This window comes from Carcharodon carcharias, chromosome 7 (assembly GCF_017639515.1).
Source record: "Carcharodon carcharias isolate sCarCar2 chromosome 7, sCarCar2.pri, whole genome shotgun sequence".
In the NCBI taxonomy this organism is placed as follows: domain Eukaryota; kingdom Metazoa; phylum Chordata; class Chondrichthyes; order Lamniformes; family Lamnidae; genus Carcharodon; species Carcharodon carcharias.
Window position 1 is genome coordinate 89,826,621 of NC_054473.1, and position 27,832 is coordinate 89,854,452.

The window sequence follows — 27,832 nt, forward strand, 5'->3', positions numbered from 1 at the left end:
TGAAAAATGGTTTTACGTTCTATTGTAAAGTCAGGTAGTATTTTCCAGTTCCCAATGTCTGTACAGTCCCATCCCATTGAGACCCAGGGTGTCTCCATTTCACTTAGTGGGAGAGGTGGGTGTGACCATGTGCATGGGATGGGAACAGCTCTATCTCACCCTTCGATGACAGGACGGCTCCAACATCTCCTCCCTTTATGTGGCAGGGATCAGAGAAAGGGGCGGCAGGAATTGAAGCTGGGGTGTTGCTATCTTGTCTGGTAAATGCCAGAGTGGGAAACATATCAGAGAATAACAAGCGCTGATCCAAGAGGCCCGGTCTGAAATCGAGCCCAGATTTGAAAAGCATAGTGAGATTTTCTTCCCAATCATCATGCACAAGCAGTAATGAAGGCCAGACTGATGAATAGCGGAGGTCTTTATTTAAGTACAGTACAATATCTGCAGCTGACAATCTGCAACAATTAACAAGGTGTGAATGTGATTGGGTAGGCTAACCTACATTGTTAATTGCACTGGAGTGGCACAGATATCTCCCAGCCCTATTCACACCTGTTGTACTGAGGCTGTCATACTTCTGTTAATGGCTGTGACAATTCACCATTCATACACATAATAAATCACTGAAACCTGGGCTACCGGCACCTTCAAACTATCACAGCATGAGCTGTGCTTGGAGTAAGAATAAAGCTCATTGCTTTGCATTTCCTGTTGATAAAACTGATCTCATTCTGAAAAGGCGTAGGCTCTATCAAACTGCCTCAAACCCAACTTAAAAAAGGCTGGACTGCTACGAGTTTGTCAGTGACTCTTGTTTCCTCCTGTGTGCTTTACAACCCTTTCGTTGAGGAGTCAAGTGTTGACTGAAGATGCCTCATTATGAGGTTCCATCCAATAGCATCAAGAATATGGGAGAGCCCACAATCATTCATCCTCCCCACCCCCCACCGTCCCCGAGGTGAGGGGCACTGCCCCCACGCAGGGCCTACTGCCTTCATACAGGACACATGGAGGCAGAAATTTCTGCATTGGCCTCTAATTAACTGGGAAGTAGAAAGCCCTGCAGCATGGGGCAAAGGAAACCCAATTCTCAGCAATGGTCAGGCAGCTAAGCACCGACCTCCCCCAACAGAGTCAACCAAGAACCTTTCACTACATTGAAAGAAAAACGACGGGCAGAGAACGATAATGGCACTCACTCTGTAGCTTAATACCAGTCAACAGGGGGCCGGAGCCGGGGTCGGAGGGCGCGGGGCGAGTCACAGGGTGCGGGTTCAGTGAGAAGGTCTGGGGTCATCATCACTATCTGTTACTTCATTTAAAATTCTAAAACACTATGTTGCTACTTAAATTAGAAAAAAGTTAAAGTTCTATTTTAAATTTATCTTAGAAGCGGAATGGAAGCATCGAGGCTCTTTCTAAGTGTCCCACTCTTCAAGTATGTTAGTCGATGTGGCCGGGATGGGTAAGGGGTGGAGTGCTTGGTTTTCAAGGCAGGAAGGAGGGGACCTGTTGGTCCCTGAGTAATTGCGGCACTATCCATCTGCAGGACATGCCATCCCCCAAACAGCCAGGCTTGGCAGGAGGCAGTGAACTGCACAATTCAAGTTTGTCCCAGTGTGGAGTCTTTCAATACAGATCATTGTAAACAGTTTGAAAAATCCAAATGAAATAAAAACCCTGAATCCATTTCCTGGAATGTGCTCTTATTTCACAGGAAGATACTTCTCAATATTGCAGAACTGGGCCGAGTCAAATAAAACATTCTTTAAAAATAAACAAAGTACGCTGTGCACTAAATTTTAGGCAATTTTTGTTATTGTTTTCTCCCCTCCCCTGAGAGATTTGGAATATCGAGGAGGGTAAGTATCGAACCATCAAGCTCTTGGACTTCTGCTCACTTCTCCTTAGTCTGTAGCTGGGCTGGAAGAGAGTTCACGCAGACAGCCATTATACTTATCACCAACCAATTTGATTCGAGTTTCAAATACTATCAGTAAGTGTCAGTCAGGGAAAGAAAAGACACCTTTTTCATCTGTAAACAAATCCACTCACTCTCCATCTGTACAAGTCCTTATACTTCACTGTGGGCTCCATGTTCCAGGCTTGGTGTCATGTGAGAGGCGGAACGAGTCGCCCAATGTAGCCACTGATTACCTGCCAGTTCCTCCAAGCCATGCCCAGAAAGATCAGAAAAAACAAAGTGCTGAACGTCCTGCTTCGTGTCTTCATCAGCGGCAGCAGGCAGTTAGCTAGCGTTGACACAAAGACCAGGATTACCGCCATCATTGCCAGGAGCACATTGATCAGTTTGCCCAGTAAAGTACGGGCTGTCCCATTCTCCAGACCCTCCAACTGGGCCACCTGCTGCTGCTGCTGCTGCAGCTCCATCTTGGAGATACGAGTCTGACAGGCTTCAAGGGCCTCCTGCAAGAGTCACAACATCACACATGAGCTAAATCTCCAGGGTCGTGTGGAATGGAGGGGGGGTAGGAAATGGGGAGAGGATGGGGGGAGGAAATGGGGAGAGGAGGGGCGGGAGGAAATGGGGAGAGGAGGGGGGAGGAAATGGGAAGAGGAGGGGCGGGAGGAAATGGGGAGAGGAGGGGGGAGGAAATGGGAAGAGGGGGGGTTGGAAATGGGGAGAGGAGGGGGCAAGAAAAGGGGAGGGGAGAAAAGGGGAGGGGGAAAGGGGAGGGGGCAGAGGGGAGGGGGAAGAGGGGAAGGGGGGAAAGGTGAGGGAGAAAAGGTGAGGTGGAAAAGGGGAGGGGGTGGAAAGGGGAGGGGGAAAAGGGGAGGGGAGAGGAGGGCAGGAAAGGGGAGGGGAGGGGTAAAGGGGAGGGGAGGGGGGAAAAGGGTAGGGGAGAGGGGAAAAGGGTAGGGGAGAGGGGAAAAGGGTAGGGGAGAGGGGAAAAGGGTAGGGGAGAGGGGAAAAGGGTAGGGGAGGGGAAAAAGAGCGAGGGGAGGGGGAAAATGGCAAGGGGAGGGGGAAAATGGCAAGGGGAGGGGGAAAATGGGGAGGGGGAAAATGGGGAGGGGAGGGGGAAAATGGGGAGGGGGAAAATGGGGAGGGGGAAAATGGGGAGGGGAAAATGGGGAGGGGAGGGGGAAAATGGGGAGGGGAGGGGGAAAATGGGGAGGGGAGGGAAGGGGGAAAATGGGGAGGGGAAGGGAGGGGGAAAATGGGGAGGGGAAGGGAGGGGGAAAATGGGGAGGGGAGGGAAAAATGGGGAGGGGGGTGTGAAATGGGGATGGGAAGGGTGTGAAATGGGGAGGGGAGGGGGGAAAAGGGGAGGGGAGGGGGGAAAAGGGGAGGGGAGAAAAGGGGAGCGGAGGGGGGAAAGGGGAGGGGGCAGAGGGGAGGGGGAAGAGGGGAAGGGGGGAAAAGTGAGGGGGTGGAAAGGGGAGGGGGAAAGGTGAGGTGGAAAGGGGAGGGGGAAAAGGGGAGGGGAGAGGAGGGGAGGAAAGGGGAGGGGAGGGGTAAAGGGGAGGGGAGGGGGGAAAAGGGGAGGGGAGAGGGGAAAAGGGTAGGGGAGGGGAAAAAGAGCGAGGGGAGGGGGAAAATGGCAAGGGGAGGGGGAAAATGGCAAGGGGAGGGGGAAAATGGCAAGGGGAGGGGGAAAATGGCAAGGGGAGGGGGAAAATGGCAAGGGGAAGGGAGGGGGAAAATGGCGAGGGGAAGGGAGGGGGAAAATGGGGAGGGGAGGGGGAAAATGGGGAGGGGAAGGGAGGGGGAAAATGGGGAGGGGAAGGGAGGGGGAAAATGGGGAGGGGAAGGGAGGGGGAAAATGGGGAGGGGAGGGAAAAAAATGGGGAGGGGAGGGAAAAATGGGGAGGGGGGTGTGAAATGGGGATGGGAAGGGTGTGAAATGGGGAGGGGAGGGGGGAAAAGGGGAAGGGAGGGGGGAAAAGGGGAGGGGAGAAAAGGGGAGCGGAGGGGGGAAAGGGGAGGGGGCAGGGGGAGGGGGAAGAGGGGAAGGGGGGAAAGGTGAGGGTGAAAAGGTGAGGGGGTGGAAAGGGGAGGGGAGAGGAGGGGAGGAAAGGGGAGGGGAGGGGTAAAGGGGAGGGGAGGGGGGAAAAGGGGAGGGGAGGGGAAAAAGAGCGAGGGGAGGGGAAAATGGCAAGGGGAGGGGGAAAATGGCGAGGGGAGGGGGAAAATGGCGAGGGGAGGGGGAAAATGGCGAGGGGAGGGGAGGGGAGGGAAAAATGGGGAGGGGTGGTGTGAAATGGGGATGGGAAGGGTGTGAAATGGGGATGGGAGGGGGGGAAATGGGGACAGGAAGGAGGAGGAAATGGGGAGAGGAGGGGAAAGGAAATGGGGAGAGGAGGGGGAAGGAATTGGGGAGAGGAGGGGGAGGAAATGGGGAGAGGAGGGGGGAGGAAATGGGGAGAGGAGGGGGAGGAAATAGGGAGAGGAGGGGGGAGGAAATGGGGAGAGGAGGGGGGAGGAAATGGGAAGAGGAGGGGGGAGGAATTGGGGAAAGGAGGAGGGAGGAAATGGGAAGAGGAGGGGGGAGGAATTGGGGAAAGGAGGGGGGAGGAAATGGGGAGAAGAAGGGGGAGGAAATGTGGAGGGGAGGGGGGAAAAAGGGACGTGAGGGGGAAAATGGGGAGGGGAGGGGGAAAATGGGGAGGGGAGGGGGGAAAGGGGAGGGGGAAGAGGGGAGGGAGGAGAAGGGGAGAGGGAAGGGGGGGGAAGAGGGGAAGGGCAAAAGGGGAGCGGAGAAAAGGGGAGGAGGTGGAAAGGGGAGGGGGAAAAGGGGAGTGGAGAAAAGGGGAGGGGGGAAAGGGGAGGGGGGAAAGAGGAGGGGACGGGGAAAAGGGTAGGGGAGGGAGGAAAAGGGGAGGAGAGGGCGGAAAAGGGGAGGGGAGGGCGGAAAAGGGGAGGGCGGAAAAGGGGAGGGGAGGGGAAAATGTGGATGGGAGGGGGAAAATGTGGATGGGAGGGGGAAAATGTGGATGGGAGGGGTGTGAAATGGGGAGAGGAGGGGGGAGGAAATGGGGAGAGGAAGGGGGAGGAAATGTGGAGGGAAGGGGGGAAAAGGGGACGTGAGGGGGAAAAAGGGGAGGGGAAGAGGGGAGGGGGGGAAAGGGGAAGGGGAAAAGGGGAGGGGAGAAAAGGGGAGGGGTGAAAAGGGGGGGAAGGGGAGGGGAAAAAAGGGGAGGGGGAAAGGGGAGGGGAGGGGGAAAAAGGGAGGGGGAAAAGGGGAGGGGGGCGGAAAAGGAGAGGGGAGGGGGAAAATGGGGAGGGGAGGGGGGAAATGGGGAGGGGAGGGGGAAAATGGGGAGGGGAGGGGGGAAAATGGGCAGGGGAGGGGGAAAATGGGCAGGGGAGGGGGAAAATGTGGATGGAAGGGGTGTGAAATGGGGATGGGAGGGGTGTGAAATGGGGATGGGAGAGGGGAGGAAATGTGGAGGGGAGGGGGTAAAAGGGGAGGAGAGGGGGAAAAAGGGGAGGAGAGGCGGAAAAACAGAGGAGAGGCGGAAAAAAGGAGGGGACGGGGAAAAGGGGAGCGGATGAGGAAAAGGGGAGGGGACGGGGAAAAGGGGAGGGGACGGGGGAAAAGGGGACGGGAGGGGGGAAAAGGGGAGGGGGAAGAGGGAAGGGGGAAAGGAGAGGGGGGAGAGGGGGGAAAGGGGAGGGGGGAAAGCAGAGGGGGAAAAGGGGACGGGAAGGGGGAACGGGGAGGGGAGGGGGAAAATGGCGAGGGGAGGGGGGAAATGGCGAGAGGAGGCGGAAAATTGCAAGGGGAGAGGGATAATGGGGAGGGGAGGGGAAAAATGGGGAGGGGAGGGGGAAAATGGGGAGGGGGATAATGGGGAGGGGAGGGGGAAAATGGAGAGGGGAGGGGGAAAATGGGGAGGGGTGGGGAGGTGGAAAATGGGGAGGGGTGGGGAGGTGGAAAATGGGGAGGGGTGGGGAGGTGAAAAATGGGGAGGGGAGGGGGAAAATGGGGAGGGGAGGGGAGGGGAGGGGGAAAATGGGGAGGGGAGGGGGAAAATGGGGAGGAGAGGGGAGGTGGAAAATGGGGAGGGGAGGGGGAAAATGGGGAGGGGTGGGGAGGTGGAAAATGGGGAGGGGAGGGGAGGGGTGTGAAATGGGGATGGGAGGGGTGGGAAATGGGGATGGGAGAGGGGAGGAAATGGGGTGGGGCGGGGGGAGGAAATGGGAACAGGAGGGGGTACGAAATGGGGAGAGGAGGCGGAGGAAATGGGGAGAGGAGGGGGAGGAAATGGGGAGAGGAGGGGGAGGAAATGGGGAGAGGAGGGGGGAGGAAAAGGGGAGAGGAGGGGGTGGAAATGGGGAGAGGAGGGGGAGAATGGGGAGGGGAGGGGGAAAATAGGGAGGGGAAAATGGGGAGGGGGAAAATGGGGAGGGGAGGGGGGAAAAGGGAGGCGAGGGGGGAAAAGGGGAGAGGGAAGAGGGGAGGGAGGAGAAGGGGAGGGGAAGAGGGGAGGGGGGAAAAGCGGAAGGGGAAAAGGGGAGGGGAGAAAAGGGGAGGGGGAAAATGGGGAGGGGATGGGAGGGGTAAAATGGGGAGGGGAGGGGTAAAATGGGGAGGGGAGGGGTAAAACGGGGAGGGGAGGGGGAAAATGGGGAGGGGTGGGGAGGTGGAAAATGGGGAGGGGAGGGGGAAAATGGGGAGGGGAGTGGAGGGGGAAATGGGGAGGGGGAAAATGGGGAGGGGAGGGGAGGGGTGTGAAATGGGGATGGGAGAGGGGAGGAAATGGGAACAGGAGGGGGGACGAAATGGGGAGAGGAGGCGGAGGAAATGGGGAGAGGAGGGGGAGGAAATGGGGAGGGGGGAGGAAATGGGGAGGGGGGAGGAAATGGGGATAGGAGGGGGGAGGAAATGGGGAGAGGAGGAGGGAGGAAATGGGGGGAGGAAATGGGGAGAGGAGGGGGGAGGAAATGGGGAGAGGAAGGGGGAGGAAATGTGGAGGAGAGTGGGGAAAAGGGGAGGAGAGGGGGAAAAGGGGAAGAGAGGGGAAAAAAGTGTGGAGAAGGGGAAAAGGGGAGGGGGAAAAGGGGAGTGGACGGGGAAAAGGGGAGGGGAGGGGGAAAAAGGGAGAAGGGGAAAAGGGGGGGAGGGGGCAAATGGGAGTGGATGGGGGAAAAGGGGAGGCGAGGGGGAAAAGGGGAGGCGAGGGGAAAGAGGGGAGGGGGAAGAGGGGAGGGGAAAGGGGAGGGGGAAAAGGGGAGGGGGAAGGTGGAGGGGGGGAAGGGAAGGGGAGGGGAGGAAAGGGTGAATTGGGGAGAGCAAGGGAAGGGGAAAATGGTGAGGGGAGGGGGAAAATGGGGAGTGGAGGTGAGTGGGAAATGGGGATGGGAGGGGGAAAATGGCGGAGGCAAGGGGGAAAAGGGGGAGGCGAGGGGGAAAAGGGGGAGGTGAGGTGGGAAAAGGGGAGGGGAGAAAAAGGTGACGGGAGGGGGAAAATGGGAGGGGGCAGAGGGCAGGGGGAAAGGGGAGGGGGGAAAAGGGGAGGGGAGGCAGGCAAAGGGGAGGGGAGGGGGGCAAAGGGGAGGGGGGAATTGGGGAGAGCAGGGGAGGGGGAAAATGGGGAGGGGAGGGGAGGGGGGAAATGGGGTGAGGATGGGGGAAAAGGGGAGGGGAGAAAAGGGGAGGGGGGAAAAAAGGGAGTGGAGGGGGAAAAGGGGAGGCGAGGGGGAAAAGGGGAGGGGACGGGGAATAGGGGAGGGGACGGGGAAAAAGAGGAGCGGACGGGGGCAATGGGGAGGGAACGGGGAAAAGGGGAGGGGACGGGGAAAAGGGGAGGGGACGGGGGAAAGGGGAGGGGAGGGGGAAAAGGGGAGTGGAGGGGGAAAATGGGGAGGGGAGGGGGGGGAAATGAGGTGGGGATGGGGGAGAAGGGGAGGGGAGGGGGGAGAGGGGGAGTGGAGCGGGGAAAAGGGGAGTGGAGGGGGGAAAAGGGGAGTGGAGGGGGAAAAGAGGAGGTGAGGGGGGAAAGATGAGGGGGAAAAGGGAAGGGGGGAAAAGGGGAGGGGAAGAGGGGAGGGAGAAAAGGGGAGGGGGAAAAGGGGAGGGGAGTGGGGAATTGGGGAGAGCAGGGGAGGGGGAAAATGGTGAGGGGAGGGGGAAAATGGCGGGTGGAGGGGAGGGGGAAATGGGGAGGGGAGGGGGGAAAAGAGGAAGGGAGGGGGAAAATGGGAAGGGGAGGGGGAAATGGGGGAGGCAAGGGGGAAAAGGGGGAGGCGAGGTGGGAAAAGGGGAGGGGGAAAATGGGAGGGGGCAGAGGGGGAAGAGGGGAGGGGGTAAAGTGGAGGGGGGAAGGGGAGGGGAGGGGGGCAAAGGGGAGGGGAGGGTGGGCAAAGGGGAAGGAGTGGGGGAATTGGTGAGAGCAGGGGAGGGGGAAAATGGTGAGGGGAGGGGGCAAATGGGGAGGGGAGGAGAGGGGGGAAATGGGGTGGGGATTGGGGAAAAGGGGAGGGGAGGGGGAAAAGGGAAGTGGTGGAAATGTGGAGGGGAGGGGGGAAAAGGGGAGGGGGAAGAGGGGAGGGGGAAAATGGGGAGGGGAGGGGGAATGGGGAGGGGAGGGGGAATGGGGAGGGGAGGGGGGAACGGGGGGGAAATGGGGAGTGGAGGGGAGGGGAGTGGAGGGGAGAATGAGGAGGAGAGGGGGGAAATGGGGAGGGGAGTGGGGGTGTATGTGGAGGGGAGCGGGTGAATGGGTAAGGGACGGGGGGAATGGGGAGAGGTGGGGGCTAAATGGAGAGGAGGGGGGAAATGGGGAGGGGAGGAATGGGGAGAGGAGGGGGGCATTGGGGAGAGGAGGGGTGGAATGGGGAGAGGAGGGGTGGAATGAGGGAGAGGGGGGTGGGGAATGGGGAGGGGAGGGGTTGGGGAATGGGGAGGGGAGGGGTTGGGGAATGGGGAGGGGATGAGGGAATGGGGAGGGGAGGGGGGAGAATGGTGGGGAAATTGGGAGTGGAGGGGAGGGGGGAATTTGGAGGGGAGGGGAGTGGGGGGGGAATGGGGAGGGGATTGGGGGGAATGGGGAGTGGAGGGGGGAAATGGGGAATAGAGTGGTGGAAATGGGCCGGGGAGCGGGGGGGGGGGGGTTTGCGGAGAGGGTGGGGGGGAATGGGGGGAGGAAGGGGGAATGGGGAGAGGAAGGGGGAATGGGGAGAGGAAGGGGGAATGGGGAGAGGAGGGGGGGAATGTGGGGAGAAGGAGTGAATGGGGAGGAGGGGGAATGGGGAGAGGAGGTTGGGAATTGGGGAGTGGAGGGGGGTAACAGAAGAGGGGGTTAATGGGAGAGGAGGAGGGGGAGGAGGAATAGGAGAGGAGGAAGAATCAGTGGAACTAAGCCATCACAATCTGGGATGGGAGCAGCTGGTGTAAAATGGCTGTAGAATCCAATGAGATCCCCTTTAAACTCCCAGCGTTTTCTATGAAGACACCTGCTACCTGTGATGAGGAGTTTTATTTTGGATATGCTCAGCCGTGAACGACAAGGAGTGGTTTTTGCACTGACTCTGCGCACTGAGTCCATGCATACTAACCTGGATGTCCTGTGCTCGCTCATAAGATTGGTAGGCAATCTTTTCCTCCATGCTCGCAAGCTCCTGCTTGAGGTTAAGGATCTCGTTTTGGTGAAGCTCTGTCAGATCATTGAGCTGATCCTCGAGCCGTTCACACCTGTTACAGACAGTTAAACATGTTAGAAAACAGATTGATGTGCATCTTACTTTAAAATAGCAAAGGACAAGTAGCAATTTGATTTCTCTTTAGAAGAATCTCTCCAGGCAATCAGGTGCCGTGTGAGAAGGGTACACATCAGTAGGTGCCAAGAATTCTCCAGAGAAGGAGCCAATGACCAGGCAAGTGATTAAATACAGACGAGGTTCTCAATTCCTTAGACGAGGCTGCTCCAGAGACCCCGCATCATTTCCCTGGTGTACTATAGAGAGGATTGGCAGATTCCTGGCCCAATTTGAGGATCTCAATAGAAACCAACATAGAGGATGTAAACAAACTTCACAAGCATCACATCTTAGTGAGCTTTTAATAACTCTGTCCTTCGTGGCCCTGACAGGGCCGAGCACCCAGGTAACCCTGCAGTCTGGGGGTGCAGTCACACACATTCCATGAGTCTGGGGGTACAGTGTATCTCTCTTTCTCTCAGTCTGGGGGTACAGTCTCTCTTTCCCCATCTCAGTCTGGGGAGCAGTCTCTCTTTCCCCATCTCAGTCTGGGGAGTAGTCTCTCTTTCTCCATCTCAGTCTGGGGAGTAGTCTCTCTTTCCGCATCTCAGTCTGGGGGTACAGTGTCCCCCTCAGTCTGGGGGTACAGTGTCCCTCTCAGTCTGGGGGTACAGTGTCCCTCTCAGTCTGGGGGTACAGTTTCCCTCTCAGTCTGGGGGTACTGTCTCTCTTTCCCCATCTCAGTCTGTGGGTACAGTCTCCCACTCTCCCTCAGCCTGTGGATAGAGTCACCTCTCCCACTCAATCTGGGGGTACAGTCTCATTTATCTCCCAGTTTAGGGGTAGTCACTCTCTGTCTCTCCCCTGTGTCTTTAGGTACAGTCTCTCTCTCTCTCTCAACCTGGGGTAGTCTCTCTCTCTCTGTCAGTCCTGGGGTACAGTCTTTCTCTTTCTCTCATTGGGGATACAGTCTCTGAGTCAGGGGTTACAGTTTCTCTCTCTCAGTCTGTGGGTACAGCCTCTCTCTCCCCATCTCAGTCTGGGGGTACAGTCACACCCTATCAGTATGGAGGTACTGTCTCTCTCTCCCTTTCACTCTGGGGGTACAGTCACGCTCTATCTCAGTCTGCAGGTACAGTCTCTCTCAACCTGGGGGTAAAGTCACTCTCTCCATCTCAGTTTGGTGGCACAGCCTCTCTCTTTTTCAGACTGGGGTAGAGTCTCTCTCTCCATCTCAGTCTGCGGATACAGTCTCCCTCCCTCTCTCTCAGTCTGCGGATACAGTCTCCCACCCTCTCTCAGTCTGCGGATACAGTCTCCCTCCCTCTCTCTCAGTCTGCGGATACAGCCTCCCTCCCTCTCTCTCAGTCTGCGGATACAGTCTCCCTCCCTCTCTCTCACTCTGCGGATACAGTCTTCCTCCCTCTCTCTCACTCTGCGGATACAGTCTTCCTCCCTCTCTCTCACTCTGCGGATACAGTCTCCCTCCCTCTCTCTCACTCTGTGGATACAGTCTCCCTCCCTCTCTCTCACTCCGTGGATACAGTCTCCAGTTCTCTCTCTCAGTCTGCGAATAGTTTCCATTTCTCTGTCAGTGTGTGGATACAGTTTCCTCCTCTCTCTTTCTCAGTCTGGGGGTACAGTCTCTCTTTGAGTGTGGGGGTACAGTGTCCCACTCACTCTCAGTCTGGGGGTAGAGACTCTCTCCCCCTCTCAGTCTGGGGGCTACAGTCTCTCTCTCTTTCTCAGTCTGGGGGTACAGTCTCCCTCCCAGTCTGGGGGTACAGTGCCCCCTTCTCTCTCAGGCTGGGTGTACAGTCTCTCTTACTATCAGTCTGGGGCTGGAGTTTCTCTCCCTCTCAGTCTCTCAGTGTCTCTCTCAGTCAAGGGGTACACCCTCTCTTTCAGTTTGGGGGTACAGTCTCTCCCTCTCAGTCTGGGGGAACAGTCTCTCTCTCCCCATCTCAGTTTGGGGGTACAGTCACCTCTCTCTCAGTCTGGGGTAGTTTCTCTCTCTCTCTCATAGGGGCATAGTCAGTCCGGGGGTACAGTCTCTCTACATCTCAGTCTGGGGGTACAGTCTCTCTCTCTCCATTTCAATCGGGGAATACAGTATCTCTCTCTCTATCTCAGTTTGGGGGCACAGTCTCTCTTCATTTCAGTCTGGGGGTACAGTCTCTCTCAGTTGGGAGGTACAATCTCTCTGTGTCAATCTAGGGGTACAGTCTCTCTCTCTCTCTCTATCTAAGTCTGAGGATACAGTCTCTCTCTCTCAGTCTGCGGGTACAGTCTCTCTCAGCCTGGGGGTAGAGTGCTCTTTCTCTCTCTCAGTGTGCAGGTACAGTCTCTCTCAGCCCGGGGGTAGAGTCGCTTTCTCCATCTCAGTCTGGTGGTACAACCTCTCTCTCAGACTGGGGTTACAGCCTGTCTCTCACTCTCAGTCTGTGGGTACAGTTTCTCTCTTTCTCAGACTGGGAGTACAGTCTCTCTCTTTCGCAGACTGGGAGTACAGGCTCTATCCCTCTCAGTTTGAGGGTAGAGTCTATCTCTCCATCTCAGTCTGTGGATACACTCTCCCTCACTCTCACTTTCTCAGTCTGGGGGTATGTTTCTCTCTCTCAGTCTGAGGGTACAGTGTCCCTCTCTCTCTCAGTGTGGGGGTACAGTCACCTCTCTCTTAGTCTTGGGGTATAGTCTCTCTCTCTCTCTCATTGAGGGGTACAGTCTCTGAGTCTGGGGGTACACTCTTTCTCAGTTTGAGAGTACAGTCTCTCTCTCCCCATCTCTGTCTGCAAGCACAGTCTCTCTCAGTCTAGGGGTACAGTCTCTCTCTCTCAGTCTGGAGGTACAGTCTCTCTCTCCCTCTATCTAAGTCTGGGGGTACAGTCACCTCTCTCTCTCAGAATCACAGAGTGTAGAAGAGGCCCTTCGGCAAATCGAGTCTGCACCGACACGTGAGAAACACCTGACCTACCTACCTAATCCCATTTACCAATCTTGAATGTTATGATGTGCCAAGTGCTCAGCCAGGTATTTTTTAAAGGATTTGAGGCAACCCGCCTCCACCACCCTCCCAGGCAGCGCATTTCAGACCATCACCACCCTCTGGGTAAAAAAGTTTTTCCTCAAATCCCCCCTAAACATCCTGCCCATCACCTTGAACTTATATCCCCTTCAACTAAGGGGAACAGCTGCTCCCTATCCACCCTGTCCATGCCCCTCATAATCTTGTACACCTCGATCATGTCGCCCCTGTCTTCTCTGCTCCAACGAACACAACCCAAGTCTATCTAACCTCTCTTCATAACTTAAATGTTTCATCCCAGGCAACATCCTGGTGAATCTCCTCTGCACCCCCTCCAGTGTAATCACATCCTTCCTATAATGTGGCGACCAGAACTGCACACAGTACTCCAGCTGTGGCCTCACCAAGGTTCTGTACAACTCCAACACGACCTCCCTACTTTTGTAATCTATGCCTCGATTGATAAAGGCAAGTGCCCCATATGCATTTTTCACCACCTCACTAACATGCCCCTCCGCCTTCCTATGGACACACATGCCGAGGTCCCTTTGTTCCTCAGAACTTCCTAGTCTCATGCCGTTCATTGAATACTTCCTTGTCAAATTACTCATTCCAAAGTGTATCAACTCACTTTTCAGGGTTAAATTCCATCTGCCATTTATTTGCCCATTTTTGCCAATCTTTGTGTCATCCGCAAGCTTACTAATGCCACCCCCCACATAGTCATCTATGTCGTTTATATAAATGACAAATAACAGGGGACCCAACACAGAATCCTGTGGTACGCCACTGGACACTGGCTTCCAGTCATTTAAGCATCCTTCTGTCATCACCCTCTGTCTCCTACAATTAAGCCAATTTTGAATCCACCTTATCAAATTACCCTGTATCCCATGTGCATTTACCTTCTTTATAAGTCTCCCATGTGGGACCTTGTCAAAGGCTTTGCTGAAATCCATATAAACTACATCAACTGCACTACCCTCAGAGAGGGACTAACATCCTTGCAGGGTAATTCTGTTTTTGTTTTGGATTTCCAGCATCCGCAGTTTTTTTGTTTTTATCCTTGCAGGGGGATTTGGCTAGTGCTGTTGGAAGGGGTTTAAACTAATTCAGCAGGGGGAGGGGACACAGAATGTTAGCAGAATAGGGACATATCATAATACAGTAAAACAATCAAGTCAGAGGGAGTACAGCTATATTAAGTTTCAAGGGAGTAAGGCAAGGCTGGATGGCCTCTACTTTAATGCCAGGAGTATTACAGGTAAAACGGGCGAGTTAAGGGTGAGGATTGACATGTGGAATTGTGATATAGTAGACATCACTGAGACGTGGTTGAGGGAGGGGCAGGATTGGCAGCTCAACATTCCGGGATATAGAATCTTCAGGCTAGATGGGGGAGGGGGAAAAACAGGAGGAAGCATTGCATTATTAGTTAAGGAGTCAGTTACTGCAGTAAGGAGAGATGATATCTTAGAGGGGGCATCAAATGAAGCTTTGTGGGTAGAGCTTAGGAATAAAAAAGGGGAAGCCACATTGTTAGGTGTTTATTACAGACCCCCAGATAGTCAGCAGGAAATTGAGGAGCAAATATGTGCATAATTTGCGGAGGTGTGTAAAAACAATAATAGCGTAATTATTTTAGACGATTTCAACTTTCCCAACATTAATTGGGATAGACATAGTGTTAAGGGCTTGGATGGAGTGGATTTCTTGAAATGTGTACAGGAGAACCTTTTAGGTCAATAACGGCGCAGTGCTGGACCTAATTCTGGACAATGAAGCCAGACAGGTGGCTGGGGTGGTGGTGGGGGAGCATTTTAGTGATGGTGACCACAACATGGTACAGTTTAAGTTTGTTATGGACAAAGAAATAGACAAGTTGCAAAAATTGTTTTGGATTGGGGGAGAGTGGATTTTAGTAAAATAAGGCAGGATCTGGCCAAGGTAGACTGGGAACAGCTACTTGTGGGAAAACCTACAGACGAGCGGTAGGGGGCATTCAAAAAGGAAATGGGGAGGGTACAGGCTCAACATGTTCCCTCTAGGGTAATAGGAAGGAGTAACAAGCCCAGAAAACCATGGATGACCAGAGATATTCAGGATATGATAAGAAGGAAAAGAGAGGCTTTTAGCAGGTACAAGAGAAGCAAATCAGCAGAGGCATTAGTGGAGTACAGAAAGTGCAGGGTGGAGCTTAAGAAAGCAATTAAGAGAGCAAAGAGGGGATATGAAAATGCTCTGGCTGGTAAAAGTAGGGAAAATCCCAAGATATTCTATAAGTATATCAATGGGAAGAGGGTAACCAGGGAAAGAGTGTGGCCCATAAGGGACCAAGGGGGCAATCAATGGGTGGAGCCAGAGGACATCGCTAGAATGTTGAATGAATACTTCACGTCTGTCTTCACCCAAGAGAATGAGGATGAAGGTTTCGAACTTGGGGAGTGAGATTGCGAGGTTCTTAAGCAAATTGATATAGGGAGTGACAAGGTATTGGAGGTGTTGGCAGGCTTAAAATCTCCAGGTCTGGATGATTTGAGTCCCAGACTGCTGAGGGAGGCAAGGGAGGAGATCGCAGGGGCTCTGACCTGAATTTTCAATTCCTCTCTGGCCATGGGGACGGTGCCAGAGGACTGGAGAACAGAGAATGTGGTTCTGCTATTTAAGAAGGGTTGTAGAGATAAGCCAGGGAATTACAGGCCAGCGAGTCTCATGTCAGTGGTAGGGAAACTATTGGAGAAAATTCTGAAGGAGAGTATCTATCTCCACTTGGAGAGGCAAGGTTTGATCAGGGATAGTCAGCACAGCTTTGTCAGAGGGAGGTCATGCCTAACAAATTTGATTGAATCTCAGTCTTGGGGTACAGTCTCTCTCTCTCTCTCTGTCATTGGGGGGGGGGGTACAGTCTCTCAGTCTGGGGGTGCACTCTCTCTCTCTCACTTGCCCAGTCTGGGGGTACTTTTTCTCTCCCTCTGTCTGGGGGTACAGCCTCTCTCTCCATCCCAGTCTGGTGGTACAACCTCTCTCTCTCTCAGGCTGGGGTTACAGCTTCTCTCTGTCTGTGGGTACAATCTCTCTCGTTCTCAGTCCAGGGGTACAGCCTCTACCCCTCTCAGTCATAAGGTGAAGTCTCTCTCTCCATCTCAGTCTGTGGATGCAGTTTCCCCTTCTCTCTTTCTCAGCCTGGGGGTACAGTGTCCCTTTCTCTCTCAGTCTGGGTGTACAGTCTCTCTCATTCTCAGTCTGGGTTAGAGTCTCTCTCCCTCTCTCAGTCTAAGAATATAGTCTCACTGTCTCTTAGTTGGGTACGATCTCTGTCAGTCCAGGGGTATAGCCTCTCTCTCAATCTGGGGGTACAGCCTCTCTCTCTCAGTCTGGGGGTACAGTCTCTCTCTCTCTCCATCTGAGCCTGGGGGTACAGTCTTTCCCTCAGTCTGGGGGTACAGTTTCTCTCCCTCTCAGTTTGGGGGTAGTGTCACTCTCTCTCTCTCAGTCTGGTTGTACAGTGTCCCTCTCTCTCTCGGTCTGGGGATAGAGTCTCACTCCCCCTCAGTCTGGGATTTCAGTCTCTCTCTCAGTCTGGGGGTAAAGAATCAATCTCCCTCAGTGTGAGAGTAGTCTCACTCTTTATCTCAGTGTGGGGGCACAGTGTCTCTTCGTCTCAGTCTGGGGGTACAGTCTCTCTCAAACTGGAGTTATAGTTTCTCTCAGTCTGGGGTTACAGTCCCTCTCTCTCTCTCAGTCTGGGGGCACAGAATCAATCCTCCCCAGTCTGTGGGAACAGTCACGTCCTCTCTATCCGTCTGGGGGCACAGTCTCTCCTCGTCTCCCTGTCAGTCTGGGGGTACAGCCACTCTCTCTCTCAGACTGGGGTTGCAGCCTCTCTTTCTCTCTCAGTCTGGGGGCACAGTCGCACTCTCCATCTCAGTCTGGGGTACAATTTTTCTCTCTCTCAGGCAGGGGATACAGTATCTCTCAGTCTGGGGGTACAGTCCCCCTCTCTCTCTCAGTCTGGGGGCACAGAATCAATCCTCCTCAGTCTGTGGGTACAGTCACGCCCTCTCTATCCGTCTGGGGGCACAGTCTCTCCCCGTCTCCCTGTCAGTCTGGGGGTACAGCCACTGTCTCAGACTGGGGTTGCAGCCTCTCTCTCTCAGTCTGGGGGCACAGTCGCGCTCTCCATCTCAGTCTGGTGGTACAATTTTTCTCTCTCTCAGGCAGGGGGTACAGTATCTCTCAGTCTGGGGGTACAGTCCCTCTCTCTCTTAGTCTGCAGGCACAGTCTCTCTCCCTCTCTTAGTCATGAGTACAGCTTATTTCTCACTCAGTCTGGGGGTACAGCTTCTCTCTCTCTTTCTCTCAGTCTGGGGGTACAGCTTCTCTCTCTCTCTCTCTCTCAGTCTGAGGGTACAGTCTCTCTCTCAGTCTGGGGGGTACAGTCCCTCTCTCTCTCAGTCTGGGGGTAGAGTTGCTCTCTCATCTCAATCTGGTCTCTCTCCCCACCGTTGTCTGGTGGTACAGCCTCTCTCTTTCTCAAGACTGGGGGTGCAGCTTCTATCTCTCTCAGTCTGGGGGAAGAGTCTCTCTCAGTTTCAGTCTGTGGATACAGACTCCCTCCCTGTCTCTCAGTCTGCGGATACAGTCTCCCTCTCTCCCTCTCAGTCTGCGGATATAGTCTCCCTCCCTCTGCCTCAGCCTGGTTGTACAGTGCCCTCCTCTCTCTCAGGCTGGGTGTACAGTCTCTCTCACTCTCAGTCTGGGGTTGGAGTCTCCCTCCCTCTCTCAGTCTATGAGTGCGGTGTCTCTCTCAGTTGGGGTTTGGGGGTGGGGTGCAAGCTCTCTCTCTTTGTCAGTCTGGGGGTACCGTCTCTCTCTTTCAGTCTGGGGGTACAGTATCTTTTTTTTCTAGGGGTACAGTCTCCCTCTCTCAATTGGGGGTACATATTCTCTCTCTCTCTTTCTTTCTTTCTCTCCCTCGCTCAATCTGCGGGTACATTCTCGCTCTGTCTCAGGGTACAGTCCCTTGCTTTCTCAGTCTGGGGTTACAGCCTCTCTCTCAGTCCAGGGGTAGAGTCGCGCTCTCCACCTCAGTATGGTGGTACAATGTCTCTCTCTCTCAACCTGGGGGTACAGTATCTCTCAGTCTGGGGGTACAGTCCCTCTCTCTTTCAGTCTGGGGGAACAGTCTCTCTCCCTCTCTTAGTCATGGGTACAGCTTCTTTCTCACTCAGTCTGGGGGGTACACTCTCCTCTCTCAGTCTGGGGGTACAGCTTCTCTCTCTGTGGGTACAGTCTCTCTAAATCTGGGGGTACAGTCCCTCTCTCTCTCAGTCGCGGGGTGGGGGGGGCACACTCTCTCCCTCTCTTCGTCATGGGTACAGCCTCTTTCTCTCACTCAGTCTGGGGGTATACTCTCCTCTCTCAGTCTGGGCGTACACATTCTCTCTCTCTCTCTCTCTCTCCCAGTCTGAGGGTACAGTCTCTCTCTCAATCTGGGGGTACAGTCCCTCTCTCTCTCAGTCCGGGGGTAGAGTCTCTCTTTCCAGCTCAGTCTGATGGTACAACTTCTCTCTCTCTCAGCCTGTGGGTACAGTCCCTCTAAGTCCAGGGGTAGATTCGCTCTCTCCATCTCAATCTGGTGGTACGGTCTGTCTCCCCACCTTTGTCTGGTGGTACAGCCTCTCTCTTTCTCAGACTGGGGTTACAGCCTTCATCTCTCTCAGTCTGGGGGTAGAGTCTCTCTCTCCGTTTCAGTCTGTGGATACAGTCTCCCTCCCTCTCCCTCAGTCTGCGAATACAGTCTCCCTCCCTCCCTCTCAGTCTACGGATACAGTCTCCCTCCCTCTCATTCTGCAGATACAGTCTCCCACCCTCTCCCTCAGTCTGCAGATACAGTCTCCCTCCCTTCCTCTCAGTCTGGGGGTACAGTCTCTCTCAGGCTGGGGGTACAGTCTCTGTCTCTCTGAGTCTGGGGTTACAGTCACACACACTTCATCAGTCTGGGGGTACAGTGTTCCACTCTCTCTTACTCTGGGGGTACAGTCTCTCTCCATCTTAGTCTGTGGATACAGTCTCTTCTCTCTTTCCCTCTCAGTGTGGACGTACATTCGCTCTCTTTCTCCCTCAGTCTGGAGGTACAGTCTTTCTCCCTCTCACTCTGAGGGCACAGTCGCCTCTCTCTCTCAGTCTTGAAGTACAGTCTCTCTCTCCATCCCAGTCTGGGGGTAGCTGCTCTCTCCATCTCAGTTTGAGGGTACAGTCTCCCTATCTCACTCTCAGTTTGCAGATATAAGCCCCCACTCTCTCAGTCTCGGGGACAGTCTCCTTAACTCTGAGTCTGAGGGTACAGTGTCCCATTCTCTCTCAGTCTGGGGGTACAGTTTCTCTCCATCTCAGCCTGTGGGTGAAGTCACCTCTGTTTCTCATTCTGGGGGAACATTCTCCCAACGTCTTTGAGTCTTGGAGGACAGTCTCACTCTCTAACACCCTTGGAGTACAGTGTCCCACTCTCTCTCAGTCTGGGGGTACAGTATTCCACTATCTTTCAGTCTGGGGGTACAGTTTTCCACTATCTCTCAGTTTGGGGGTACAGTCTCTCTCTCCCCCCTCTCCCTCTGTCTGGGGTGGTCTCCCTCCCTCTCTGTCACTCTCATGGTACAGTCTCTCTCTCTTTGGGGGGTACAGTCGCTCAGTCTGGGGATGCATTCTCTCTCTGTCTCTCAGTTTCGTGGTACTGTCACATACACTCTATCAGTCTGGGGGTACAGTCTCTCTCTCTCTCTCTGGGGATACAGTTTCTTTCTCTCAGTCTGGGGGGTACAGTGTCCCCCTCTCTCTCAGTGTGGGTGTAAAGTCTCTCTTCCTCTTGGTCTGTGGATACAGTCTACCCACACCCCACACCACCCCCCCCCCCACCCACACTCTCAGTCTGTGAATAAAGTCTCCCCCTCTCTCTCCATCTGGGGATACAGTGTCTCTCTCAAGCTGGGGGTACAGTCTCTGTCTCTCTTTGAGTCTGGGGTTACAATCACACACTCTCCATTAGTCTGGGGGTGCAATGTCCCACTTTCTCTCAGTCTGGGGGTACAGTCTCTCTCCCAGTCTGGGGTAGTCTCTCTCCCTCTTTGTCAGTCTTATGGTACAGTCCCTCTTTGGGGGTACAGTCATTCAGTATGGGGGTACATTCTCTCTCTGTCTCGTGGTACAGTCACACACAAACTATCAGTCTGGGGGGTACAGTGTCCCCCTCTCTGTGTGTGGGCGTACAGTCTCTCTTCCTCTCGGTCTGTGGATACAGTCTCTACTCTCTCCCTCAGTCTGTAGACACAGTCTTTCCCTCTCTCTCTCTCCATCTGAGGGTACAGTCTCTCTCAGGCTGAGGGGACAGTTTCTGTCTCTCTTTGAGTCTGGGGTAACTGTCACACACATTCCATCAGTCTGGCGGTACAGTGTTCCACTCTCTCTCAGTCTTCGGTTACAGCCTCTCTCTCAGTCCAGGGGTAGAGTTGCGCTCTCCATCTCAGTCTGGTGGTACAATGTCTCTCTCTCTCAGGCTGGGGGTACAGTATCTCTCAGTCTGGGGGTACAGTCTTTCTCTCCATCTTCGTCTCTCTCAGTCCAGGGGTAGAGTCACTCTCTCCATCTCAATCTGGTGGTATGGTCCCTCTCCCCACCTTTGTCTGGCATATAGCCTCTCTCTCTTTCTCAGAATGGGGGTACGGCCTCCATCTCTCTCAGTCTGGAGGTATAGTCTCTCTCTCCATTTCAGTCTGTGGATACAGTCTCCCTCCCAGTCTCTCAGGCTGGGGGTACAGTCTCTCTCAGGCTGGGGGTACAGTCTCTGTCTCTCTTTGAGTCTGGGGTTACAGTCACACACACTCCATCAGTCTGGGCGTACAGTGTTCCACTCTCTCTCAGTCTGGGGTTATAGTCTCTCTCCATCTTAGTCTGTGGATACAGTCTCTTCTCTCTTTCCTCTCTCTGTCTGGAGGTACAGTCTCTCTCCCTCTCACTCTGAGGGCACAGTTGCCTCTCTCTCTCAGTCTTGAAGTACAGTCTCTCTCTCCATCCCAGTCTGGGGGTAGCCTCTCTCTTCATCTCAGTTTGAGGGTACAAGTCTCCCTATCTCACTCTCAGTTTGCAGATATAATCCCCCACTCTCTCAGTCTGGGGGAACAGTCTCCTTAACTCTGAGTCTGAGGGTACAGTGTCCCATTCTCTCTCAGTTTGGGGGTACAGTCTCTCTCTCCCCTCTCTCCCTCTGTCTGGGGTGGTCTCCCTCCCTCTCTGTCACTCTCATGGTACAGTCTCTCTCTCTCTTTGGGGGGTACAGTCGCTCAGTCTGGGGATGCATTCTCTCTCTGTCGCTCAGTCTCGTGGTACTGTCACATACACTCTATCAGTCTGGGGGTACAGTGTCTCTCTCTCTCTCTGGGGATACAGTTTCTTTCTCTCAGTCTGGAGGGGGGGAGGTACAGTGTCCCCCTCTCTCTCAGTGTGGGCGTACAGTCTCTCTTCCTCTTGGTCTGTGTATACAGTCTACCCACCCACACCCCCTCACCCACTCTCTCAGTCTGCGAATACAGTCTCCCTCTCTCTCTCTCTCCATCTGGGGGCACAGTGTCTCTCTCAGGCTGGGGGTACAGTCTTTATCTCTCTTTGAGTCTGAGGTTACAATCACACACTCTCCATCAGTCTGGGGGTGCAGTCTCTCTCCCAGTCTGGGGTAGTCTCTCTCTCCCTCTCTGTCAATCTCCTGGTACAATCTCTCTCTCTCATTGGGGGTACAGTCACTCAGCCTGGAGGTACAGTCACACACCCTCTATCAGTCTGGGCGCACAGTGTCCCTCTCTCTCTTAGTCTGGGGGAACAGTCTCTCTCCAAATCTCAGCCTGCGGGTACAGTCTCCCTCCCTCTCTCTCAGTCTGTGTATACAGTCTCCCCTCTCTCTCTCTGTCTGGGGGTACAGTATCCCACTATCTCAGTCTAGGGGTACAGTCTCTCCCCATCTCAGCCTGTGGGTAGTGTCTCCTCTCTCTCTCTCTCTCATTCTGGGGGCACAATCTCTCTCTCTCTCTCTGGGGTGCTGTCTCTCTCAGTATGCAGGTACAGTCTCAGTCTAGGGGTACAGTTTTTTTCTTAGTCTGGGGGTACGGTCTCCCTCTCTTTTTGAGTTTGGGTGTACAGTCTTACACTCTCCATCAGTCTCGGGGTATAGTGTCCCACTCTCTCTCAGTCTGGGGGTACAGTCTCAGTCTCTGTTTCTTTCTCGCTCCCAGTCTGGAGGTACATTGTCTCTCTCCCAGTCTGGGGTAGTCTCTCTCCCTCTTTGGAGGGTACAGTCATTCAGTCTGGGGGTACATTCTCTCTCTGTCTCTCAGTCTGGTGGTACAGCTACACACTCTCTATCAGTTTGTGGTTACCGTGTCCCCCTCTCTCTATAGTCTGGGGGTACAGAGTACCACTCTCTGTCTGGGTGTACAGTCTCTCTCCCAATCTCAGTCTGGGGGTTTGGTCTTCCTGTCTATCTGTCAGTGGATACAGTCTCCCTCTCTCTCTCTCTCTCAGTCTGTGGGTACAGTCTCCCATTCTCTCTCTCCCTCTCAGCCTGTGGGTAGAGTCACCTCTCTCTCTCAGTCTGGGGGTACAATCTCATCTCTCTCTCAGTTTAGGTGCACAGACAGTCTGTCTTCCCTCTCTGTCTGTATGCACAGTCTCTCTCTCCGTCAGTCTTAGGGTACAGTCTCTCTCTCTCTCTCTTGGGTTACAGTCTCTGAGTCTGGAGGTACAGTCTCTTTCCCTCTCAGTCTGTGGGTGCAGTCTCTCTCTCTCTCTCTCAGTCTGGGGGTACAGTCTCATTTATCTCTCACTTTAGGGGTACAGTCACTCTGTCTCTCCCTCTAAGTCTGTAGGTACAGCCTCTCTCAGTCTGGGGCAGTCTCTCTGTCAGTCTTGGGGTACAGTCTCTCTCTCTCTCATTGGGCGCGCAGTCTGAGTCTCTGGGCACAGTTTCTCTCTCTCTCAGGCTGGGGATACAGTTTTTCTCTCTTAATCTGCGGGTACAGTTTCTCTCTCAGTCTGGGGGTACAATCTCTCAGTCTCTCTGTGTGTGGCTGCAGTTCCTCTCTTGGTGTGTGCTGCAGATAGTGTCTGCACGTGTAGTTATGTAACCATATCCAGCCATACACACTGACAACTGGACATAGAGCCATGGGACAAGGACAACAGAGTATAAGAAAGCCAGCAGGATGGAGGGAGCAAGGGAGGAAACATGACAGAGTGAGCAGGAGAGGGAGAGAGAGCAGTAGCAGAAAACAGGCTAGAGGAAATATGAGAGTGAGCACAAAGGAGAGAAAACATTGTGCAAAGGGAGAGTGCGTGAGAGAGTGCAAGAGAACATGAGTGAAAGAGAGAGCACAAGGGAGAGAGATCCCAAGAGAATGAGGGAGTGGGAAATTAGAGAGATCAAGAACCCAGAGAAAAAAGAGACAAAGCAGAGAGGCAAAGAGGGAGATAGAGGAGGATAGAGAGTAATTAAGTGTGCGAATTGAACAGGATGTAAAGTGAGAACAAAGATCATTGACTGAAAGAGCTATGAGAGAGAACTACAATTTTGTTAGGCTGACAATTCCAGGACAGTTATCAATCTGTGGTTACTTTGGTAGCATTTACAACATTGGGAAATGAAAACCTGCATCTTAAAAACACTCCATTTCCAACCTTGTGCGGATCTTGGAAAACTGATGATTCATTGTGAAAAGTGCCTGACTCTGACTGTAACATAACTCAGGACATTTAAAAGAGATTGTTTTCAGCAAAGCACTCAGTATTGCAGAAAGTTATGCACACAGCATTACCTTATGAATAGAGCACTGAACTTCAACAACCTGCACATTAACTGCATGGCTGCCTATTAACATGCAGCTAACACATAACAGGCAGCCTGAGCAACAATCATCTTTGTGCTTCAAATGTGGAGAGGCAAATAGGGAGGAGGTGGCATAGTGGTATTGTCACTGGACCAGTATTCCAAAGACCCCAGGGTAACGCTCTGGGGACTTGGGTTCGAATCCCACCACTGCAGGTGGTGAAATTTGAATTTAATTTAAAAAAAATCTGGAATTCAAAGTCTGATGATGGCCACGAAACCATTGCCAATTGTCATAAAAACCCATCTGGTTCACTAATGTCTTTTAGGGAAGGAAATCTGCTGTCCTTACCTGGTCTGGCCTACAAGTGACTCCAGACCCATAGCAATGTGGTTGACTCTTAAATGCCCTCTGGACAAGGGCAATTAGGGATGGGCGACAAATGTCAGTGATGCCCACATCCCATAAATGAATTTAAAAAAAATGGGTGAGGCAGACCTGTTATAGGGTATTAGAATACAGGTTGGCAGCTATATTGCTTCCTCTGGTTAGTTAACTGACTCACCCTGGACATAGAAAAATGGGGTACTGCCAACAGCTCATTCTCATAGCCCAAGGCTTGGCGAGGAGGGAATCAGACTCATTGGGTTAAAGTCTGAATGGAGACCAAAATGTAAAAATCCAGCACCTTCCATGACATTCGACTGGAACCAAGCTGAATGCCTTCCATGTCTTTAATTTAACTTTTCATCAAACCTCATTCAACCCTCACTGCTCACTGACTCATACAGACAGCAAAAGCTGCTTTTTAAAATTCTCATCCTTGGTTTCAAATTCCTCTGTGACCTTGTTCCCCATTCCCCTCCTCCACCCACCAAAGAATTTCCCCTATCGCTGCAATGTCTTCCAGCCCCACTCCCTCAATTCTGGCCTCTTGTGTAATCCTGATTTTCATTGTTCCACCATTGTCAGCCATGCCTTCAACTGCCTAAGCTCTGAAATTCCCTCCATAAACCTCTCTGCCACTGTACCTCTTTCCGGCTTTAAGATGCTCCTTCGACCCTACCTCTTTTGACTATTCATAGTGCCATGGAATCTATTTAGGTCCATCTGAGAGGACAGATGAGGCCACAGCTTAACATCTTATCTGGAAGACCCTGAAGTGTCAGCCTGGATCTTGTGTTTAAGTCTCTAGAGTGGGACTTGAACCCATAGAGTAGAATCATATTCAGCAAGGAGGCCACTATTTGGCCCATCAAGTCCATGCTAGCTCTTTGTAAGAGCAAATTACCTAGTTCCACTTGCCCGTGCTTTCCCCAGAACTCGGCCATTTTTTCTTTCAGGTTCGTATCCAATATTCCTTTGAAAGTGCCCACATTGCCCGCAGAACCTCAACAGGAACAGTTTCTATCTACTCATGATTTTGATATCTCTATCAAATCTCCCCTCAACCTTCTCCAAGGAGGACAAGCCCAGCTTTTCTAATCAAGTTCCTCACCCCTGGAACCATTCTCTCAAATCTTTTCTGCATCCTCTCCACTGACTTCCCATCATTCCTAAAGTGTGATGCCCAGAACTGGACACAATACTCCAGTTGAGGCCAAACCAGTGATTTATACAAATTTAACATAGCTCCATTGTTTTTGTGCTCTATGCCCCTATTTATAAAAGTCAGGGTCCCATACTCCTTTTTAACCACAACCTGCTGACACAAAAGGGAGAGTGTGATTGCTCAGCAAAATTGATAACTTACACAGACTCAAGAGGATGTGAATGGGAACTAGTCTGGGTGTCAGCATCTCAGCTGACAGTCAGACTATTTCTTATTCATTCTTGGGATGTGGGCATTGCTGGCTAAGCCAGCACTTATTGTCCACCCCTAATTGCCCTTGAGAAGGTGGTGGTGAGCTGCTTTCCCCAACTGCTGCAGACCCTGTGGTGTAGGTACCAATGGAGAGAGTTCCAGGATTTTGACCCAGCAACAGTGAAGAAACGGCGATATATTTCCAAGTCAGAATGGTGAGTGACTTGGAGGGGATCTCACAGGTGGTGGTGTTTCCATCTATCTGCTGCCCTTGTCCTTCTAGATGGTAGCGGTCGTGGGTTTGGAAGGTGCTGTTGAAGGAGCCTTGATGAGTTGCTGCAGTGCATCTTGTAGATGGTACACACTGCTGCTACTGTGCATTGGCGGTGGAGGGAGTGAATGTTTGTGGATGTGGTGCCAATCAAACGGGCTGCTTTGTCTTGGATGGTGTTGAGCGTCTTGAGTGTTGTTGGAGCTGCACTCATCCAGGCAAGTGGAGAGTATTCCATCGCACTCCTGACTCGTGCCTTGTAGATTGTGGAAAGGGTTTGGGAGTCAGGGGGTGAGTTACTTGCTGCAGGATTCCTAGTCTCTGACCTGATCTTGTAGCCACAGTATTTATATGGCTAACCCAGTTCAGTTTCTGGACAATGGTATCCCCCAGGATGTTGATAGTGGGGGATTCAGTGATGGTAATGCCATTGAACGTCTAGGAGCGGTGGTTAGATTCCCTCTCTTGCTGGAGATGGTCATTGCCTGGCACTTGTGTGGCGCAAATGTTACACTCAAACACACAATTCCCCCCACACACACAACTCCCCCAAACAAACAAACCCTTCCCCCACACCCCCACACACACAACCACCCACAAAACACACAACCACACCCCCCACACACAAAACCCCACTCCACACACAACCCATGCACACAAATCCACCCCCACACACACATACAAACACACAAACCCCACCCCCACACACACAAACACCCCTCCACACACACACACACACACACACACACACAAACCCCCCTCCACACACACACATAAACCCCACTCCACACAGACACACGCAAACCCCACTCCACACACACACACGCAAACCCCCCTCCACACACACACAGGCAAACTGCCCTCCACACACACACAGGCAAACGCCCCTCCATACACACACAGGCAAACGCCCCTCCACACACATACAAACCCCACTCCACACACACAAACCCCCCCCAAACACACACACAAACACCTCATATACACACACACAAACCCGCCACCACCCACACACACATAAAGCCCCCTTCACACACACACACAAACCCTCCTCCACACACACAAACACGCAAACTCCCCATCCACACACACACAAACACCCCTCCACACACACACACGCGCAAACCCCTCTCCATACACACACACACACGCAAACCCCTATCCACACACACACACAAACCCACCTCCACACACACACACAAACCCCCCTCCACACACACACACAAACCCCCCTTCACACACACACACACAAACCCCCCACCACACACACACACAAACCTCCGTCCCCACACACACACACAAACCCCACTCCACACACACACACACACAAATCCCCCTCCAAACACACACACACAAATCCCCCTGCAAACACACACACACAAATCCCCCCTCCAAACACACACACACAAATCCACACTCCTCTCACACATGCAAACGCCCCTCCACACACACAAACCCTCCTCCTCTCTCACACACACACACACACAAACCGCTCTCCACACACACACACAAACACCCGTCTCCACACACACAAATCCCTCTCCACACACACACACACACACACACAAACCACCCGCCATACACAAACGCCCCTCCACACAAACACGCAAACCCCCCTCCACACACACAGACACACACTAACCCCCCTCCAAACACACTCACAAAGCCCCTCCACACACACACACACACAAACCCCCTCCAAACACACACACACACAAACCCCCACTCCACACACACACAAACCCCCACTCCACACACACACACACACACAAATCCCCCTCCAAACACACACACACACAAATCCCCACTCCACACACACAAACACACACACAAACGCCCCTCCACACATATACACACACACACAATCCCTCTCCCCCTCCACTCACACACAAAGCCCCCTCCAAACACACAAACTCATAAACGCGCACACGGAAACCCCCCTCCACACACACACAGTCAAACCACCCTCCACACACACACACAGAAAGCCCCCTCCACACACATACACAGAAACACCCCATCCACACACACAAATCCCCCTCCACACACACACACACAAACCACCCTCCACACACACACAGAAAGCCCCCTCCACACACACAAACCCCTCTGCACACACACACACAAACCCCCCTCCACACACACACTAACACCCCTCCAAACACACATACAAACCCCCCTCCAAACACACACACAA

General features: G+C 53.3%; 1 protein-coding gene across 6 annotated transcripts in view; it reads right to left on the minus strand.

Annotated features, from left to right (window-relative positions):
- Window positions 1–405: 405 nt before the first annotated feature.
- tmcc1b (transmembrane and coiled-coil domain family 1b) overlaps window positions 406–27,832 on the minus strand; it is a 162,229-nt gene continuing 134,802 nt past the window's right edge. For all 6 annotated transcript variants that reach the window (XM_041190982.1, XM_041190985.1, XM_041190983.1 and 3 more), the window contains 2 exons: window positions 9,527–9,662; window positions 406–2,427 (listed from right to left, as the gene is read on the minus strand). In XM_041190982.1, the coding sequence (XP_041046916.1) occupies window positions 2,113–2,427; window positions 9,527–9,662 (451 nt within the window). In that variant the 3' untranslated portion in view covers window positions 406–2,112. The remainder of the gene's footprint in view (window positions 2,428–9,526; window positions 9,663–27,832) is intronic.